The sequence below is a fragment of the Stegostoma tigrinum genome, chromosome 36, assembly GCF_030684315.1.
Source record: "Stegostoma tigrinum isolate sSteTig4 chromosome 36, sSteTig4.hap1, whole genome shotgun sequence".
In the NCBI taxonomy this organism is placed as follows: Eukaryota; Metazoa; Chordata; class Chondrichthyes; order Orectolobiformes; family Stegostomatidae; genus Stegostoma; species Stegostoma tigrinum.
The window spans coordinates 3,422,180-3,444,246 of record NC_081389.1 but is presented as its reverse complement, the minus strand read 5'-3'; the positions used below and the strand labels follow the sequence as shown (position 1 = coordinate 3,444,246).

The 22,067-nt window shown below is 44.7% G+C and overlaps 1 protein-coding gene across 9 annotated transcripts in view; it reads left to right on the top strand.

Moving 5' to 3' along the window:
* The window catches only part of slc12a1 (solute carrier family 12 member 1), a 133,838-nt gene that overhangs the window by 53,328 nt on the left and 58,443 nt on the right, over window positions 1-22,067 (top strand). For 8 of the 9 annotated variants that reach the window (XR_007246462.2, XM_048520510.2, XM_048520509.2 and 5 more), the window contains 4 exons: window positions 7,660-7,761; window positions 7,975-8,130; window positions 10,905-11,004; window positions 20,851-20,962. Coding sequence is in view for 8 of the 9 variants with exons in the window: in XM_048520510.2 (XP_048376467.1) it covers window positions 7,660-7,761; window positions 7,975-8,130; window positions 10,905-11,004; window positions 20,851-20,962 (470 nt within the window). In the remaining variant the exon portion in view is untranslated. The remainder of the gene's footprint in view (window positions 1-7,659; window positions 7,762-7,974; window positions 8,131-10,904; window positions 11,005-20,850; window positions 20,963-22,067) is intronic. The other variant, XM_048520505.2, reaches the window with a different exon arrangement.

Below are 22,067 nucleotides of genomic sequence, written 5' to 3'. Positions count from 1 at the left end.
TTTTCCATTTACTGTATAGTTTGCCTTTGAATTTGATCATCCAAAATGCATCACCTCGCATTTGCCTGGATTGAACTTTATCTGCCCAACTCTCCAGTCTATCTATATTCTGCTGTAATCTGACAGTCCCCTTCATTAGCTGCTACTCCACCAATCTTAGTGTCATCTGCAAACTTGCTGATCAGACCACCTACACCTTCCTCCAAAATCATTTACATATAATCACAAACAACAGTGGTCCCAGCACCGATCCCTGTGGAACACCACTGGTCACAGGTCTCCAATTTGAGAAACTTACTTCTATTAGTACTGTCTCCTGTTGCCTCGCCAGTTTTTTTAATCCATCTAGCAAGCACACCTTGGACCCCGTGTGACTTCACTTTCTCCATCAGCCTGCCATGGGGAGCCTTACCAAATGCCTTACTGAAGTCCATGTATATGACATCTACAGCCATCAATCAACTTTGTCACATCCTCAAAGAATTCTATTAATTTGGTAAGACATGACCTTCCCTGCACAAAACCATGTTGCCTATCACTGATAAGCCCATTTTCTTCCAAATGAGAATAGATCCTGTCCCTCAGTATCTTCTCCAGTAGCTTCCCCACCACTGATGTCAGGCTCACCGGTCGATAATTACCTGGATTATCCTTGCTGCCCTTCTTATACAAGGGGACAACGTTAGCAAGTCGCCAGTCCTCGGGGACCTCACCAGTGTCGAAGGATGCTGCAAAGATATCTGTTAAGGCCCTCGCTATTTCCTCTCGCTTCCCTCAGTACCCTGGGATAGATCCCATCTGGACCTGAGGACTTGTCCACCTTAATGTCTATTAGGATACCCAACACTTCCTCCTTCCTTTATATCAACTTGACCTAGAGTAATCAAACATCTATCCCTAACCTCAACATCTGTCATATCCCTCTCCTTGGTGAATACCGATATAAAGTACTCGTTAAGAATGTCACCCATTTTCTCTGACTCAGCGCATAACTTTCCTCCTTTGTCCTTAAGTGGGCCAATCCTTTTTCTAGTTACCCTCTTGCTCTTTATATATGAATAAAAGGCTTTAGGATTTTCCTTAACCATATATGCCAGCAATATCTCATGTCCTCTCAATCCCTCGTTTCAGATTCGCTCTATATTCCTGATATTCTTGCAAAGCTTAGTCTGTCCTCAGTCACCCAGACCTCATGTATGCTTCCTTTTTCCTCTTGGCTAGTCTCAGAATTTCACCTGTCATCCATGGTTCCCTAATCTTGCCATTTCTATTCCTCATTTTCATAGGAACATGTCTCTCCTGCATGCTAATCAACCTCTCTTTAAAAGCCTCCCACATATCAAATGTGGATTTACCTTCAAATAGTTCTCCCAATCTGCATTCCTCAGATCCTGCCGAATCTTGGTATAGTCAGCCTTCCCCCAGTTTAGTACTCTTCCTTTAGGACCACTCCCATCCTTGTCCATGAGTATTGTAAAACTTACAGAATTGTGGTCGCTATTTCTAAAGCAGTCCCCTACTGTAATATCAACCACCTGGCCAGGTTCATTCCCCAACACCAGGTCCGGTATGGCCCCTTCCTGAGTTGGACTACATACATACTGCTCTAGAAAACCCTCCTGGACACGCCTTACAAATTCTGCTCCATCTTGATCCCTAACACTGAGTGAATCCCAGTTAATGTTGGCAAAATTAAAATCTCCCATCACCACCACCCTGTTTCTCCTATACCTTTCCATTATCTGTTCACATATTTGTACCTCTATCTCACGCTTGCTGTTGGGAGGCCTGTAGTACAGCCCCAACATTGTTACTGCATCCTTCCTATTTCTGAGTTCTACCCATATTGCCTCACTGCTTGAGTCCTCCATGGGGCCCTCCTTCAGTACGGCTGTGATATTGTCTGACCAGTACTGCAACTCCTCCACCCCTTTTACCTCCCTCTCTATCCCGCCTGAAGCATCGATTGTCCTGGGACAACTAGTTGCCAGTCATGCCCTTCCCTCAACCAAGTCTCAGTAATAGCAATAACATCATACTTCCAGGTACCAATCCAAGCCCTAGGTTCATCTGCCTTATCTACTATACTTCTCACATTAAAACAAATGCACCTCAGACCACCTGTCCCTTTGTGTTCATCATCTGCTCCCTGCCTACTCTTCCCTTTATTCACACTGACTCCATTATCTAGTTCCCTGCAGGCTATTGTTACTACCTCTTTTCTGTAGAATATTTGGTTCCTATCCCCCTGCCACATTAGTTTAAACCATCCCCCACAGCATTAGCAAAAGCACTCCCAAGGACATTGGTTCCAGTCCAGCTCAGGTGTAGACCATCCAATTTGTAATAGTCCCACCTTCCCCAGAACCGGTTCCAATGTCCCAAAAATCTGAACCCCTCCCTCCTACACCATCTCTCAAGCCACGCAGTCATCCTGGCTATTCTTTCATTTCTGCACTGACTAGCACGTGGCACCTGTAGCAATCCTGAGATTACTACCTTTTGAGGTCCTACTTTTTAACTTGGCTCCTAACTCCCTAAATTCTGCATGTAGGACCTCATCCCGTTTTCTGCCTATATCGTTGGTGCCTATATGCCCCACGACAACTGGCTGTTCACCCTCCCCCTTCAGAATGTTCTGCAGCCTATCAGAGACATCCCTGACCCATGCACCTGGGAGGCAACATACCATTCGGGAGTCCCGTTTTCAACCACAGAACCACCTATCTACTCCCCTTACAATTGAATCCCCAGTGACTATCACCCTTCCACTCTTTTTCCCTCCCTTCTATACAGCAGAGCCAGCCACAGTGCCATGAACCTGGCTAGTGCTGCTTTCCCTTGGTGAGCCATCTCCCCAAACAGTATCCAAAATGATATACCTGTTTTGGAGGGAGATGACTGCAGGGGACACCTGCACTTCCTCTGCCTTTTGGTCACCCATTTGCTATCTCCCTCTGCAATCCTAATCTGCAGTGTGACCAAATTGCTAAATGTGCTATCCACGACCCCTTCAGCATCACATATGTTCCAAAGTGAGTCCATCCGCAGCTCCAGAGCCATCATGCGGTCTAACTAGAGCTGCAGCTGGACACACTTGCTGCACATGAAGGAATCAGGGACATCAGCTGTGTCCCTGAGCTCCTACATTGAGCAAGAGGAGCATAACAGAGGTGTGAGATCTCCTGACATTATTAAACTCAACATAGATAAATGAAAAAGGAACCAAAGAGTTTTTGGCAATTGCACAATATAAATAAAGAAACAAGAAATAGAAAAAGTCTTACCTTATCTATACACCACCAAGTCTTTTTGGTTAGAGGAAAAGTCTGTTCTAACTGAAGTCAACAAAATCATCAATTCTATAATGTTTTATTTTCAATAGAAAATTCTGGAAATGTCTGACCATGATTTGTCTCCTTGGCTTAATTGCTTAGCTTCAAGAACAAGCTCATTAGCTGTTAAGAATCACAATTTTAACTACCTTATAATCTGAGACTTATTTCTCTGAAAGATTAGGGAAATCATCAGATGAGCAGGAAGATTGACATTTCAGGTTTGCACCCTTCTGAAGAACAGACCCAACCCAAAACATCAACCTTCCTGCTCGTCTGCTGCCTGGCCTGCTGTGTTCCTCCAGCTCCACACTGTTAATCTGACTCCAGCAATGGCAGTTCTGCTATCTCTTATAAAGCAAAAGGATGATTAGTCTAAGTTAAGACACCTGTGATATGAGTATCCATTTAATCTTCTGACCACTTCGGTTCTTTTGCAGCTTTCTCGGACAAGAGAAATGTCTTCCTACCCCTTCTATAAATTTAGGATGAAAGGAATATTTTTGTTTAAATTAGACATCCTCTTCATCTGAACTGCTGGACTTACCCCCCTCTAATGTAAGCTGTTCTTCATCCAGTTCATGCTTTGATTTCTTTGTCTTTGGAGTTCTTGATCTCTCTTCTCCCTTGTTAACTTCAATCTTCTGCCTTTCTCTTTCAAGTTCTATTTTTTTCCATTTATTGTTTTGTATGTCAAGCTATTATATCTAGAACTGACTTCTAGCTAACTCAAGATTTTTCAAGAAAGAGATAGATAGAGCTCTTAAAGATAGTGGAATCAAGGGTTATGGAGATAAGGCAGGAACAGGATACTGATTGTGGATGATCAGCCATGATCATAATGAATGGTGGTGCTGGCTCAAATGGCCTACACCAGCACCTATTGTCTATTGTCAAGCTGTGTTTCATCTGGGTAATTTAAAATCTCTTCAAATCCCAGATGCTGTGCTCTTCAACTATATCTGCTTCCTTGGCATCTGCTTTTAACTGTGAATCCAACCTTTTTTGTTAATAATATTAATATATCCATGGTTAATTAGTGTAAGTCACTCAGATAAATCTTTCCTCTCGTAGCAAGTGACAGAACCATTTTTGTTCTCTACGAATTATAAAATTCGCCATGAAAATCTTAACCAACCTTTCCTTCGCAATGTCTCAGCACTTCAGTAACTTTTACACCTAAATGTGCCCGCCAGTGACTCCTCCAAGAGGGAATCTAACCATCATTCCTTGATGTTCAAAGACAATGCCACAGCTGATCCCATGCTCTTCATATCCTATGTGTTACCATTGACCAGAACTGAACTGCATAGCTTATAAATGCTGGCTACAAGAGCAAGTTTAAAAACCAGGAACTCTACTGAGTAATTTGCCTTCTGTCCAACATCTACAAGGCACAAGCCAGGAATGTGTTAGAATGCTGTCCACCTGCCTGGATAGAGCATTCATGGCTTTGAAAGCCACCTTGATTGGTACCCCAGCCACCAACTTCACCATTGATTTCCTTACTGATCCACAGTGACAGCAATGTGTACTGTCAATCAGTTGGAAGGACAAGAGAGGCAGTTGCATGGGGGCATCATCACCAAGTTGCCTTTTAAACCACATACACCATCCTGCCTTGGAATTGCATGACCTCTGATAATGCTGCAATCCCAGAACTGTCCAAATTTATGATCTTACCAGTGATCAGTAACATTTTCATTTTTAAAGTGAAGAAAATGTGAGATCCAAATGGCTGAAGAGTATAAAAGTGCTACCTTTTTAAATTCCACATTTTTACTGAATCGAAGTTTCATCATGATGGACTTTGAATCTGTACCTGGCCTCTACGTATACGTATAGTATGCTGTCACAAATGCTGTGTTTACTGTTTCACAGCTATATATTAGTCTGAAGTACACGTTCAACTTATTTTAAGCATGCAGAATTAAAGTGATAAATATGGGCCGTAAATATCCCACAACACATATCAAAAAGCATATGATGAAGGTTGATTCTTCTCTTTCTCAGCATTTCCCCAGACATTAAAGTGGTTCATTAAACCTCGTTATACTTAAAGGATTACAATTCTTTGCTTTTGCTGATCTGCTCTTGAAACTTTGCCAAGAACTGCTCGCCCATGAGCTGCCTTAGTGACTACACTTGTTTTGATTGATTGCCCTTTCCTTGGCCTGTGCACCTTTGGACTCAAACTGCATGTCAGTATTTATTCACAAATATAACTCAAGCTTTTTGATGCTAGCTTCACCAAACTAAAACTGCAATAAATTTTACCCTGAGCTCTAATCTTTCTCAAAATACCCAGGAAATACTGATTGGACTCTTCAACTCCCTCCCTTGACTGTACTGACCTAAATGGCATATTACTTCTGAGCCTCCACGAGTCTCAGGGCTTCACTTGACCCACAGTAACATGGGCCACGTAGGTGAGCTGCCTTTACCAGCACAGTTGGCGGCATCATTTGCCTAGCTTTACACCTAAAATCACAGAATCAGACAGACCGTTCAGCCCATCACGTCTGTACTGCTAAAAGTATATTACTATTTGCTCAAGTCCTACTTGCTCGTATTAGGTCCATAGCCTTGAATATATGACCCTTCAAGTGTCATACTTAAAAGGTTGTGATCTTTCTTGTCTCAACTACCCTCGCATGCACACCCCCCACTGTCCTCTAGGTGAAACTTTTTCCGCAAATGTAGTCTAAATCTGCTTTTCACTTTTTAAAATTATGCTCCTTTCTTATTGACCCTTCAACTAAGGGGGACAGTTGCTTTCTATTCACTCTGTCCATGTCCCTCCATAATATACATCTCTGCCAGGCACCTTCCAAACCCCTCTGCTCAAGAGAAAATCCAGTCTGTCTTCATAGTTGAAATGCTTCATTTCAGGTGACATACTATTGAATCTCCTTTTCCTCCCTTCCAGTGCAATCACATCCTTCCTCAGGTGTGGTGACCAGAACTACAGTGTTCCTGTTGTAGTCTAACTTCTGTCTTGTCTGTTGTTTTCTCCTACTAACTTTTGATGGCAGAACTGTTTTGAATGATGTGTAAAAAAAAAACTTGCAATAAGCAATACCTAATCCTTTTGCTGGGCAAAATCGAATGTTATCACCCAGCAATTTTTAGAACTGTTTTCAATATTATGTTCTCTGTGCTAGAAGACTCTGATGGCTAGTTATCAAACAGCATTTGAAAAATGCTGTGTTTTGGGGAACATTCAAAAGGAGGGCAGCTTGAGTTCTGGATTGAGTTCATTGAAGAATTGTTCTGAATAAAGACTGACTTGCGGCATCTTTCAGAAGAAAGTTTAAACAAACAAATCCTAATCTCATTTATTTTAGAGCAAGTATCTAACAAAAAATTGTTAAAAATGTAATTGTGAATATCTCATTGGATAGAAGTTTGAGGAAATATTAATTGAATGTTATAAATTGACAGGATATGGTGGCTTGAGGTAAACCAAAATGCTGGACAAGTTCAGTTAACATTTCAAGTTTAGTGGCTCTTAGGAACTTTCACTTGGTGTTTAAAGAAATACCTGGCAAGAATTTAGCCACAATTATATCATCAAAATGGGGATAAATTAATGGGGATTGAGTTTTGATTTACCTTTTGGGCTATTTATGTATGCTTTCCATTGGGACGCTAAGAAATGGTGTGATCACTGGCAATCACACAATAACGAATGTGATTGTTTGCCAAGAAAATTCCACGTCACTGGTCGTGCGTTCTGTGGTTCCTCATGAGGCTAATGAGCTCAATCCTAGAACCACAGCTGTTTCTGAGATGTGGAATTGATCTGTGGCCTCTAAGGTAGGCTGTATGTGAAGGAACAAGCTTGTATTCCAGTGTGAAGATGATTCTTGTGTTTGTATGTCACACTGCAGAAAAACTTAAGCTGCACATTTTACATAGTAATATGTCCATGAAGTCAAAGAAGTATGAAAGGTTTTATTACAGAAATACATTTAGGATGTTCAAACCTGCTGTAAAGTTGAATAGTGAATACTTCACTTACTGGAGTGTCCTGCAAGTGGAAGTGACTATCTCTAATTATGCATATCAAAATCTAAAAACTGCTTCGGATTTGCATTTTGACCAGCGTTCACCTTTTTTGAAAATTGTACATACCTAACACTACTGTAGTGTCTAGAATATTTGGTCACTTGGTTAGATTTGGAAATGAAATGAAAGATCATGCTGAAGAAATATATTTGATTTTAGGATTGTTTCTATAAATGATACGCTCTTGGTGAGAAACTTGTCAAAAATTATGAATTCAAAACATAAGTATTAACAACTTGCTTTTTGTTTTTAGCTGAACTGAATACTATTGCTCCAGTTATCTCAAACTTCTTCTTGGCCTCCTATGCACTTATAAATTTTTCATGTTTCCATGCTTCATATTCAAAAAGCCCAGGTTGGTATTTTAAGTGTGGCTTACAAATTGAATGGAAATTTACAAGAGCTCAAATCCTTATTTCAGTGATTACTATGTAGCGTTTTAGTAATCAGAAAGTGTTCTTTATGGATTATTAATTTTTTTAGTTCCATATAAATTGCCATCATTTTGCTTGTTAAGATTTACTGAGTGACTTCCTTTTATTGATGTAATTCAATTTTATTTCACCAGGGTGGCGTCCTGCATTTAAATTTTACAACATGTGGGTATCGCTGCTAGGAACTGTATTGTGCTGTGCAGTCATGTTTGTTATCAACTGGTGGGCTGCTGTAATCACAGTTGCAGTTGTATTATCCCTTAATATTTATGTCATTTACAACAAACCAGGTGGGAGCTCTTATTATTTCTAGAATATGCTCAAAGTGATAAGCGGCAAAAGGTACACTCAAATGTGCCAATGTATTTATTTTGCTTTGGCTTTATGGCTTGACTCTATACGATATCTGGGATGCACTGGGCTGAAAGTGGGAGAAGCATCATACCAACAACAGGGCATTGGGAGATACGTGAGTTCTGGGCAAACATGGCAATAAGGCAATGAAAGCAGTGTAAAAATTTTATGCCTCCATGTTCAGCCTTTCTGAGAATCACTTGGTGGTTTAGACACGAAGGAACTCATACAGTTGTGCAGCCTTGCAGAACCTTGGGAACTGTAAGAAAATTGGACTTTCCCTGCTCCAGCATTCAGATAACTCAAAATAAAATAAAGAACTGTGGATGCTGGAGATCTGAAACAATAAGAGATTTCTGGAGAAACTAAACCGGTCCCGTAGCTTCTGTGGCAAGAGAAGTCCACAAAAATCTCATACAAACAGTTCTCTAGATTATTATTAGGCAGAATTAGTCTTGGAACAAAAGAACTGCAGCTAGTTATCTTGAAATGCAATGCAGAATATTTAACCACAGGTTCAAAGACCAATTTTGGAATGATAAATCATGAAAGGGATAGGAACATGCCACAGGGCAAGAGTTACAGATGGGGGAAGGGCAATTATAAGGCAATTCGGCAAGACTTAGGAGGCATAGAATGGGGTGGCAAAATGCAGGGGGTGGGGACAATCGAAATGTGGAGCTGATTTAACGAACAGATATTGCATGTCCTTGATAGGAATGTCCCTGTCAGGCAGGGAGGAAGTGATAAGGTAAGGGAACCGTGGTTTACTAAAGAAATTATATCTCTTGTTTAGTGGAAGAGGGAGGCTTGTGATGTTGAGACGAGATGGTTCAGATGAGGCGATGGAGAGTTACAGATTAGCTAGGAAGGATTTAAAGAGAGAGTTAAGAACAGCCAGGAGGGGACATGAGCAGTCATTAGCAGGTAGAATAAAGGAGAACCCTAAAGCTTTCTATAGGTGTGAGGAATAAGAGGATGACTAGGGCCAGTCAAAGGCAGAAGTGGGAAGTTGTGTGTGGACCCTGTGGAGATCGGAGAGGTGCTAAACGAATATTTCTCATCTGTTTTCACTCGGGAAAAGGAGAATATTGTAGAGGAGAAGACTGAGTTACGGGCTACTAGAATTGAAAGGATTGAGGTTAGTAAGGAGGAGGTGTTATCAATTCTAGAAGGTGTGAAGGTAGATAAATCCCCTGGGCCAGATGGGATTTTTCCAAGGATTCTCTGGGAAGCTAGGGAGGAGATGGCGGAGCCTTTGGCCTTGATCTCTTGAGTCCTCATTATCTACGGGTTTAGTACCAGAGGACTGGAGGATTGCAAGTGTTGTGCCCTCGCTCAGGAAGGGCAGTAGAGGTGACCCAGGTAATTATAGACCAGTGAGCCTTACGTCTGTTGTAGGAAAAGTTTTGAAAAGGATTATAAGAGATAGGATTTATAATCATCTAGCAAGCAACAATTTGATTGGAGATAGTCAACATGGATTCGTCAAGGGCAGGTCGTGTCTCACTAACCTCATTGTGTTTTTTGAGAAGGTGCCCAAGCATGTGGATGAGGGTAGGGCAGTTGACGTGGTGTACTTGGACTTCAGTAAAGTTTTTTGATAAGGTTCCACATGGTAGGCTATTGGAGAAAATGCAGAGGAATGGGATTGAGGGAGGTTTAGCAGTTTGAATTAGAAACTTGCTTTCTGTAAGAGGGCAATGAGTGGTGGTTGGTGGAAAATATTCAACCTGGAGTCAGGTCACTATTGGTATGCCACAAGGATCTGCTTTGGGACCACTGCTGTTTGTCATTTATAAAAATGACTTGCGTGCAGGCATAGGTGGGTGGGTTAGTAAGTTTGCAGATGATACTAAAGCCAGTAGAGTGGTGGACAGTGTGGAAGAATGTTGCAGGGAGACTTGGATAAACTGCAGAATGGGGCTGAAAGGTGGCAAATGGAGTTCAATGCAGATAAATGTGAGGTGATTCAATTTGGGAAGAATAATAGGAAGGCAGAATACTGGATCAATGGAAAGATTCTTGGTAGTGTGGATGTGCAGAGGGATCTTGGTGTCCATGTACGTAGATCCCTGAAAGTTGCCACCCAAGTTGATAGTGCTATTAAGGCATACGGTGTGTTAGAGATAATGGGGACTGCAGATGCTGGAGAATCCGATAACAAAAAATGTGGAGCTGGATGAACACAGCAGGCCAAGCAGCATCTTAGGAGCACAAAAGCTATAGATATGGCCACAGTTGGGGCCTTATGAAGAAAGGCTGAGTGACTTGGGTCTGTTCTCATTGGAGAGAAGGCGGCTAAGAGGGGATTTAATAGAGACATACAAGATGATCAGAGGATTAGATGGGGTGGACAGTGCATGACTTTTTCCTACGATGATAATCTCTGCTTGTACTAGGGGGCATAGCTGCAAATTGAGGGGTGATAGATTTAAGACCGATGTCAGAGGCAGGTTCTTTACTCGAGAGTGGTAAGGGTGTGATATGCCCTGCCTACCAATGTAGTTAACTCAGCCACATTCGGGGCATTTAAACAGTCCTTGGATAAACATATGGATGGTGATGGGATTGTGTCGGGGGATGGGCTTGGATTAGTTCACAGGTTGGCGCAACATCGAGGGCCAAAGGGCCTGATTTGCGCTGTATTGTTCTATGTTCTATGAAAAGGAACTTCCTTTTTTTGACAACTTCAACTATTTTTTAACAGAGGTAAATTGGGGCTCTTCAGCACAGGCCATGTCCTATGTCACTGCCCTTCAAGATGCCCTTTCACTTACTGGAGTGAATGATCATATTAAGAATTTCAGGTATGATAAAACCAAAATCGGAATTAGTGATTTCATTCTTGACTTATGTAGAGCTTCTTCCTAAGTCCTTTTAACTTCAGCTGGAGATTGATGCAGTGCCTAGAGATATAGCTGAAAGCTGATAAAATAGGGGCATCTCCTGAATTTCATGGCAAGATAGATATACATAGATAAGCTGCAAGCTCGGCTGAGAGGTGGCAAATGGAGTTTAATGCAGACAAGTGTGAGGTGATGCACTTTGGTAGGAGTAACCGGAAGGCAATGTACTGGGCTTATGGTAAGATTCTTGGTAGTGTAGATGAGCAGAAAGATCTCGCTGCCCATGTACACAGATCCTTGAAAGTTGCCACCAGCTTGACAGGGCTGTTAAGAAGGCATAGTGTTTTGGCTTTTATTAATAGAGGGATCGAGTTCAGGAATCAAGAGGTTATGCTGCAGTTGTACAAAATTCTGGTGCGGCCGCACTTGGAGCATTGTGTACAGTTCTGGTCACTGCATTATAAGAAGGATGTGGAAGCTTTGGAAAGGGTGCAGAGGAGATTTACTAGGATGTTACCTGGTCTGGAGGGAAGGCCTTACGAGGAAAGGCTGAGGAACTTGAGGCTGTTTTTTCGTTAGAAGGTTGAGAGGTGACTTAATTGAAACATATAAAATAATCATAGGGTTAGATAGGGTGGATAGGGAGAGCCTTTTTCCTAGGATGGTGACGGCGAGCACGAGGGGGCATAGCTTTAAATTGAGGGGTGAAAGATATAGGACAGATGTCAGAGGTAGTTTCTTTACTCAGAGTAGTAAGGATGCTTTACCTGCAACGGCAGTAGATTCGCCAACTTTAGGTACATTTAAGTCATCATTGGATAAGCATATGGACGTACATGGAATAGTGCAGGTTAGATGGGCTTGAGATCGGTATGACAGATCGGCACAACATCGAGGGCTGAAGGGCTTGTAATGTTCTATGTAAGAATCTGTCAAGCTTAACATCATTATTTTGCTGGTCATTGCATTCTGGCGCATCAGTAACATTTTCCTCAATTTGTACTTTTTTTTATGTTTTACCAATCTTATATACTTATTACATATGAATTCTGTTAGCAACCTGGAACTAGCAAATGCCTTTGTTTGCAGCTGGTAGTGTTGAGTAAATGGGGAAGCTGCAGAAGGACTTCGATGTAGGTGAGCGAGCAAAGAAATGGCAGATGGAATGAAATGGCTTGTGGGAAGGTATCAAGATATACTTTTTGTTCGGAAGAATAGAGGCGTAGACTATTTTCTGATTGAGGAAATGCTTCAGAAATCTGAAACATAAAGGACTTGGGAATTCTAGTTCAGGATTCTCTTAAGGTTAACATGCAGGCTCAGTTGGTAGTTAAGAAAGAAAATGCATTCAAATGATTCCAAGAGGGCTATAAAGCAAGAGCAGAGATATACTGCTGTGGCTCTGGTCATACTACCTTTGGAATATGTGATAATAAGGCGTCAAGCTGGATGAACACAGCAGGCCAAGCAGCATCATAGGAGCACGAAAGACTCTTTTTCAAAATGAGGGACGGGAAGGAGGTTCTGAAACAAATAGGGAGAGGGGGGAGGCGGATAGAGGAGAAGATAGGTGACAGACCGGTCAAAGAGGCAGGGATGGAGCCAAGAAAGGTGAGTGGGGAGGTAGTGAGAGGATAGGTCAATCCAGGGAGGATGGTCCGGTCAAGTGGCCAGGATGAGGTTAGTAGGTAGGAGATGGGGGTGGGCCTTGAGGTGGGAGGAGGGGATAGGTGGGAGGAAGGACAGGTTAGGGAGGCAGGGACGAGCTGGACTGGCTTTGGGATGCGGTAGGGGGAGGGGACATTTTGAAGCTTGTGAAGTCCACGTTGATACCATTAGGCTGCAGAGCTCCCAAGCAGAAAATGAGTTGCTGTGACTGCAACCTTCGGGTAGCATTGTGGCACTGCAGGAGGCCCAGGATGGACAGTCCCTCCGGAAAGCAGATAAGGGTGGGGAGGGAAAACTGTCTTTGGTGGGGTCGCATTGCAGATGGCGGATGTGTCGGAGGATGATGCGTTGGATCCAGAGGTTGGTAGGGTGGTATGTGAGGATGAGAGGATTTCTGTTTTGTTTTGTCTTATTGCGGGGAGCGGGTGTGAGGAATGAGTTGCAGGAAATGCGGGAGCTACAGTCGAGGGCGTTCTCTATTAAGTGGGGGAAGTTGCCGTTCTTGAAAAATGAGGACATCTGAGATGTATGGGAATGGAATGCCTCAACCTGGGAGCAGATGTGGTGGAGGTGATAGAATTTGGAATAGAGGATGGCATTTTTTGCAGGAAGGTGGGTGGGAGGACGTGTATTCTAGGTGGCTGTGGGAGTCGGTGGGCTTGAAATGGATATCATTTTCTAGGTGGTTGTTGAAGAAGGAGACAGGTCCAGGAAGGAGAGAAATGTATTAGAGATGGCCCAGGTGAACTTAAGGTTGGGATGGAAGGTGTTGGTAAAGTGGACGAACTGTTCGAGCTCCTCGTGGGAGCATCATCAATGTAATAGAGGAAGAGGTGGGGTTTAGGGTCAGTGTAGGTATGGAAGAGGGACTGTTCCACGTAACCTACAAAGAGGCAGGCATAGCTTGGGCCCATGCAGGTACCCATGGTCATCCCCTTTGTCTGGAATATTTTGAGCAGTTTTCAGCCTGTATCTAGGGAAAGATTTTTTTTAGTTTGTTAACGGGATGATTGCATTGCTGGCTAACCAGCATTTATTACCCATCCCTAATTGTGCAGAGGGCAGTTCTGAGTCAACCCCATTGCTATGGGTCTGGAGTCACATGTAGAACAGACCAGGTTAGAACGGCAGCTTCCTTCCCTAAAGGACATTAGTGAACCAGATGGGATTTTCCCAACAATCCACAATAGATTCATGGTCATCATTAGATTCTTAATTCCAGATTTTTAAAAAAAAATTCGTTTCAAATTTGACCATTTGCCGTGGCAAGATTTGGGTTCCCAGAATGTTATCTAGATCTCTAGATTAATAGTCAGCAATAATACCACTAGACCATTGCCTTCCCCCAAAGGGGACAGGTTCCAGCTTACAGGAATGATCACAAGGATAAAGAGCTTGCCATGTGAGGAGCGGGTGAGGACTCTGGGTCTGTACTTAATGGAGTTTAGAAGCAAGAAAGGAGATCTGACTGAAACTTAGAAGATATTGAGGGGCCTGGATAGACTGGACATAGATGTTTCCATTTGTAAAAGAGACTAGGACCTAGGGCCATGCCCTCCATCTGAAGCAACAACCCTTTGGAACTGAAATAAGGAGGAATGTCTCTAGCCAGAGGCTGGTGACTGTGTCAAACACATTACCTTGGATTGTGGAGGCCAAATTAAGACAGAGATAGATGCTTGATTATTAAAAAGATCGTGTGTTATGGGGAGAAGGCAGGAGAATGGGTTTTAGAATAGTTAGCCACGATTGATTGGAGCACACTTGATGGGTTGAATGGTCTAAATCTGTTCCCATATCCTGTGATTTGAAATCTAACTTTGAACATGGATCCAGAAATTCTAATTATCATCAAACATAGTGAACTATCTTGTAATCCTATTAAGGTTACTCATTTACCTATCGGCAATTTGCATTGTCCCAAATGCACCCATCAGTTGGAATAGATGCCACAACAGAGGACAAAACATACCCCTTTTACTTGACAGTGACTGAGAAAAGTTACATTTATAGCGTGATATATGGCAGTTGGTGGGTGGGTATAGAAACCAAGAGTGAGGGACTGGGGTGTAAGGTTAGTGAATGAGTACTTTGGATAGTTCGGGGGAGTGGTGTCTGGTCAGGGTGAGTGCAGGTCTGATATCAGGTCTCCTCACATCTGGAGGGTTGGTGTTAAGCTTTAATTGTTATCCAGGAGTCGTTAGATTTTTCAACTTCATCTCTTAGCATTTCCTGGGTAACTTTTTAGTTTAAGTGAGCCTAAACTCTCAGATTTCTTTGACTTTCAGGTTTTCTTGGAGGGTTTCATTTGCAGAAACTTTCAATTTTCCATGTAGTTTCCTGGAGTCCACTGTGTAAGGAATTCTACGTTCTAATTCCCATCTGTACTATAGAAATTGCTTTTTGGCCATCAGAATTTCTGGGCATTACTTTAATACTTTTAGTATGTCCCTAAGAACCTATCAAAATTAAAACTAGTTACTAATACTAGAAAATCAAATAAGTTATCTGTGGGGGAAAAAAAACTTATATGAATGTTTAGTCAAGGAAAAGAATCTTGAATGCACTGCGTGTGAAAACTGACAGGCAACTAAATAATAGAAATGCTTTGCAGAGAAGCTAGCCATTTTAGAATGGATCTCCCTTCTGAATTTAGTGAGGTAATTGATGTCTGGTGGGTCCTGATCTGTTTGATGCTGGAGGAACAAGAGAAACAACCTCTTGTTTCTATGCACTGTTAAATGGAACAGTCGTGCTGAGCAAGATGGATTTTGAGGCTAATGCGGAGAAGTTTCATAAGTACTTTAGCATTGAATTGCTGAAACTTGATTGACTAAAATACATATGAATAATGTGGACTTCACCAGTTTCAAAATCTCCCCTTCCCCTACTGCATCCCTAAACCAGCCCAGTTCATCCCCTCCCCCCACTGCACCACACAACCAGCCCAGCTCTTCCCCCCCCACCCACTGCATCCCAAAACCAGTCCAACCTGTCTCTGCCTCCCTAACCGGTTCTTCCTCTCACCCATCCCTTCCTCCCACCCCAAGCCGCACCCCCAGCTACCTACTAACCTCATCCCACCTCCTTGACCTGTCCGTCTTCCCTGGACTGACCTATCCCCTCCCTACCTCCCCACCTACACCCTCTCCACCTATCTTCTTTACTCTCCATCTTCGGTCCGCCTCCCCCTCTCTCCCTATTTATTCCAGTTCCCTCCCCCCATCCCCCTCTCTGATGAAGGGTCTAGGCCGGAAACGTCAGCTTTTGTGCTCCTGAGATGCTGCTTGGCCTGCTGTGTTCATCCAGCCTCACATTTTGTTATCTTGGAATCTCCAGCATCTGCAGTTCCCATTATCTCTGATACTATTTTAACCTCACTGCGAAGCCTCTTCCAGGGATGCCTAACCTGAAGAAGTTACCCTCCTCCCTCCGGACCAACCTCAGGGAATCTCTCTCCCATTGCAACTCTCTTGTAATCTCTTCGGCCTTGAAACTGCTCGACCATGTCCTGAAGCAAACCAGGTACCACAGCCACATCACCTTTCTCAGCACCTGCCTACGGAACCAGATCATCCCCAAGGGACTACAGTCCACATTTCAGCCTTCCCAATTTGGCCCCAACCATGACCACCTCTACACCCAGAACATTCAGACCCTTCAGAAGCGGTTCTCCCTGCGAGTCCTGAAACAGACACTTGCAGCCATGCGCCGGCACCTCCAGGCACTGCAATCCAGCCTGCCCCAGCTCAGAGCCTCCCTCTCCCAGACCTGCAAAGGACCCCTGCTGTTTTTTATCCTCCGCAGGATCCACAGACTGAACACCCAGTTCCACTCAGCTTTACTGGACACCAAAAATCGTAAGTACAACAAACTCACTGGCCCCTGCCACCCACAAGAGGATTCCTGCGCCTCCCAAATCCCGACTCTGTCCCTGCCCCTCCCCCACCATGCACCCGCCGCCATTGACCATGAGGACACGGCCGGAGACCCCACCGATGACGTCACATCCGCCTCCGCCAGCCACAGAACTTCCGGAACCGCTGCTGCAGTCACCACCTCCACGTCCAGGTACTACTGCCCACACACCACCCTCACCTCAGCTGCTGCCGCCCACCCCGATCCTCCCACCGCCGACGGAACCCCGCCCACGGTCGACGCCGACGGAACCCCGCCCACGGCCGATGGAACCCCGCCCACGGCCGACGGAACCCCGCCCACGGCCAACGGAACCCCACCCACGGCCGACGACCTCATCGCTCCGCCCACAACCTCCACAGCCTGCAACCCCAGAGAAGACAGCCACACTGAGCCCTGCCGCATCTTCACCATCCCCCCAGACCTCCCACTGACTGAGGACGAACGGTCAGTCCTGAGCAAGGGGCTCACCTTTGTCCCCCTACAACCACACATCAACGAATACCAGCCACGGTCGGACATAGAGCAGTTTTTCCGCCGTCTTCGCCTGCATGCCTACTTCTTCAACCGGGAACCCAACCCTCCTTCCACTGACCCCTTCACCCGCTTCCAACACAAGTCCTCCTCCTGGACACCACCCCCAGGCCTCCTACCCTCCCTCGACCTCTTCATCTCCAACTGCCGTCGAGACATCAACCGCCTCAACCTCTCCACCCCTCTCACCCACTCCAACCTCTCCCCCGCAGAACGGGCAGACCTCCGCTCCAACCCCAACCTCACCATCAAACCCGCAGACAAGGGTGGCGCAGTGGTAGTATGGCGCACTGACCTCTACATCGCCGAGGCCAGACGCCAACTCTCCGACACCACCTCCTACCGCCTCCTCGATCATGACCCCACACCCGAGCACCAAACCATCATCTCCAACACCGTTCATGACCTCATCACCTCAGGGGACCTCCCACCCACAGCCTCCAACCTCATTGTTCCCCAACCCCGCACGGCCCGTTTCTATCTCCTTCCCAAAATCCACAAACCTGCCTGCCCTGGTCGACCCATCGTCTCAGCCTGCTCCTGCCCCACCGAACTCATCTCCACCTATCTGGACTCCATTTTCTCCCCTTTGGTCCAGGAACTCCCCACCTATGTCCGTGACACCACCCATGCCCTCCACCTCCTCCAGGACTTCCAATTCCCTGGCCCCCAACACCTCATATTCACCATGGACGTCCAGTCCCTGTACACCTGCATTCCGCATGGAGATGGCCTCAAGGCCCTCCGCTTCTTCCTGTCCCGCAGGCCCGACCAGGCCCCCTCCTCCGACACTCTCATCCGCCTAGCTGAACTCGTCCTCACACTCAACAACTTCTCTTTTGACTCCTCCCACTTCCTACAGACTAAGGGGGTGGCCATGGGCACCCGCATGGGCCCCAGCTATGCCTGCCTCTTTGTAGGTTACGTGGAACAGTCCCTCTTCCGCACCTACACAGGCCCCAAACCCCACCTCTTCCTCCGGTACATTGATGACTGTATCGGCGCCGCCTCTTGCTCCCCAGAGGAGCTCGAACAGTTCATCCACTTCACCAACACCTTCCACCCCAACCTTCAGTTCACCTGGGCCATCTCCAGCACATCCCTCACCTTCCTGGACCTCTCAGTCTCCATCTCAGGCAACCAGCTTGTAACTGATGTCCATTTCAAGCCCACCGACTCCCACAGCTACCTAGAATACACCTCCTCCCACCCACCCTCCTGCAAAAATTCCATCCCCTATTCCCAATTCCTCCGCCTCCGCCGCATCTGCTCCCACGATAAGACATTCCACTCCCGCACATCCCAGATGTCCAAGTTCTTTAAGGACCGCAACTTTCCCCCCACGGTGATTGAGAACGCCCTTGACCGCGTCTCCCGCATTTCCCGCGACACATCCCTCACACCCCGCCCCCGCCACAACCGCCCCAAGAGGATCCCCCTCGTTCTCACACACCACCCTACCAACCTCCGGATACAACGCATTATCCTCCGACACTTCCGCCATTTACAATCCGACCCCACCACCCAAGACATTTTTCCATCCCCTCCCCTGTCTGCTTTCCGGAGAGACCACTCTCTCCGTGACTCCCTTGTTCGCTCCACACTGCCCTCCAACCCCACCACACCCGGCACCTTCCCCTGCAACCGCAGGAAATGCTACACTTGTCCCCACACCTCCTCCCTCACCCCCATCCCAGGCCCCAAGATGACATTCCACATTAAGCAGAGGTTCACCTGCACATCTGCCAATGTGGTATACTGCATCCACTGTACCCGGTGCGGCTTCCTCTACATTGGGGAAACCAAGCGGAGGCTTGGGGACCGCTTTGCAGAACACCTCCGCTCAGTTCGCAACAAACAACTGCACCTCCCAGTCGCAAACCATTTCCACTCCCCCTCCCATTCTCTTGATGACATGTCCATCATGGGCCTCCTGCACTGCCACAATGATGCCACCCGAAGGTTGCAGGAACAGCAACTCATATTCCGCCTGGGAACCCTGCAGCCATATGGTATCAATGTGGACTTCACCAGTTTCAAAATCTCCCCTTCCCCTACTGCATCCCTAAACCAGCCCAGTTCATCCCCTCCCCCCACTGCACCACACAACCAGCCCAGCTCTTCCCCCTCACCCACTGCATCCCAAAACCAGTCCAACCTGTCTCTGCCTCCCTAACCGGTTCTTCCTCTCACCCATCCCTTCCTCCCACCCCAAGCCGCACCCCCATCTACCTACTAACCTCATCCCACCTCCTTGACCTGTCCGTCTTCCCTGGACTGACCTATCCCCTCCCTACCTCCCCACCTACACCCTCTCCACCTATCTTCTTTACTCTCCATCTTCGGTCCGCCTCCCCCTCTCTCCCTATTTATTCCAGTTCCCTCCCCCCATCCCCCTCTCTGATGAAGGGTCTAGGCCGGAAACGTCAGCTTTTGTGCTCCTGAGATGCTGCTTGGCCTGCTGTGTTCATCCAGCCTCACATTTTGTTATCTTGGAATCTCCAGCATCTGCAGTTCCCATTATCTCTTATCTATGAATAAGTGTATTGGCCTGCCAACTGTAGAGAAATACACTGTGATTATCAGCATGATGAAAATGTCAACCTGATTTAGGAGAAAACCAGAGGCTGAAAGGTCTCCAAAGTCCACTTATTTACTGATAAATGGACCATGTTTGATGATTTCAATATTAAAACTCCTGTATTGTCTCTAATGAATGTCTTGGCATTTGGAACATGAGAACATTCTACAACAGAATCAGTGCTGTGATAAGATTGTCCTCTTGTCGTGTCCTAAGAGAGCCAAACAATTACTGGCCAATCTTAAAAAAAACATATGCCCTGTTTGATTTTCTTTTTTTATAAAAAAACTCTGAATGATATGTTACTGGCTCAGAAAAATGTCTTGCTAAACAAACAGAAGGTTTCTGGGTACCTTTATGATTTGACATAGTGGAGTTGATGATATTATGTGACCATCAACATTTTGCATGATATTCCTGCAGTAAGAATTATTGAAAGAGTTGAGCGTAGTTTAAATGAGGTGTAACTGTTTTAAAATTGAATACCAAGTCCTAATTACTTTTGAAGGACCTCTCTGGCCCTGAAAAAAATTAGAAGTCTGGAGTTTTGTTCTTTCCATTTTACTACAGAATTCTAAAGGTTATTTCAGTTATGAAAACATTTAATTATTGCTTGTGTTCATTATTTTAGCTTCTATCTAAATCACATTTATATGTTCCAATCTTACTTTGTTCACCATCTTTTATTTCAAAAAGACAGAACAGTTCTTGCTAATCATTGCTTCCTTGTTTACTGTCTGAAAATTCTTCAACTTGATCGGCAACTCAACTTGTTTAGCTGTTTTTCCTGAATACAGGAGTTCCTGATAAATGGTGCTAGAATAAAATTGATACTGCGGGAGGAGAAAAAATGATGCCAAAGAGTGTGCTAAATCTTTATTGATAACTTCATTTGAATTCAGTGTGCCATCATCCTAATCTCTCAATTCAGCCTTTTAATCGTTCACAAAATGCTACTATAAATATTTTTATAACTGAGAGAATCATGTATTTTATCGTGCCGTTTAAGTACTTTTCCAAATGGACACATCTTGTGAACTTGCTCTGTGTGATTTCATTTTGTTGTGAAAAATAGTTTACACCTTTTTTCCCCCCCCTCTGTGTAGGCCACAGTGTATTGTTTTGACAGGATCGCCAAAATCCAGGCCAGCCTTGTTGGATTTGACACTTTCTTTCACCAAGAATTTTAGTCTGTGCATCTGCAGCCAAGTATTTATGGTAATGACTATATGACATATTCCTTTGCAACAGTTTTGATCACTTTTTTTTAATTTAGTAATGCAGATATGATTGATAATGTTTTGAGTGAAGGATTTTTTTCATGTGACTAAAAAGCTACCTTCTGGGCAGGCTAGTTTCAATAACACAGCATTATAGTATTACACTCCCAATCAGATGGTCACGTTTCAATCTTGAAGCATTTATTGCTGGAACAGGATGGCTCTTTAATCGAACTCTCTTTAGCGGTCCTCGGAGATGACAACAAGGAGACGCAGGGATTTCAGCACCCAGTGCATTACTGTTTTAATGCCTGGTCTGTGGTGGTTGGGTTTGACAATAATCAACATTTCTGATTGACAAAGTGAAATATTTGCCAAGCTGTCAGGCCTCAGTTATGGAGATCTACAGCACAGAAAAAGGCCATTCAGCACATTGTATCCATGCTAGTCAGAAACAGCCACTAAACTGTGAAGATTTCATTTTCCAGCACTTGCTCCTAAGCCTTGTGCACGTGCAATATCAAGAAGATACCTAAGTAATACTTAAGTGTTATAAGACCATTGACAGTAAGCCCATAAGATGTGAAGCAGAATTAAGCTATTCAGCCCATCAAGTCTGCTCTGCCACTTGATCATGGCTGATATGTTCCTCAATCCCATTCTCCTGCCTTCTCCCTGTAACCCTTGATCCCCATACCAATCAAATACCTATCTACCAGTGTCTTAAATGCACTCAATGACTAGCCCTCTGTAGCAATGAGTGCCACAAATTAATTACCCTCTGGCTGAAGAAGTTCCTTCTCATCTCAGTTCTAAAGGGTTGTCCCTTCACCCTGAAGGTGTGCCCTGGGTCCTAAGTCTCTCCATCTACTAGATGCTTTATTCTCTGCATCCAATCTGTCCAGGCCTCTCAGTATCTTGTAAGTTTCAACAAATCTCCCTTCATTCTGCCAACTGCACATGAACCTGAAGAAAATCCTGAACTAGGACTCCCAAGCCCTTTATGCTTCAGAATTCTAAAGCCTTTCCCTGTTTAGAAAATAGTCTGTGCCTCTACTGTTCCTACCAAAGAGTGAAACCTTACACTTTCCCACATTGTGCTT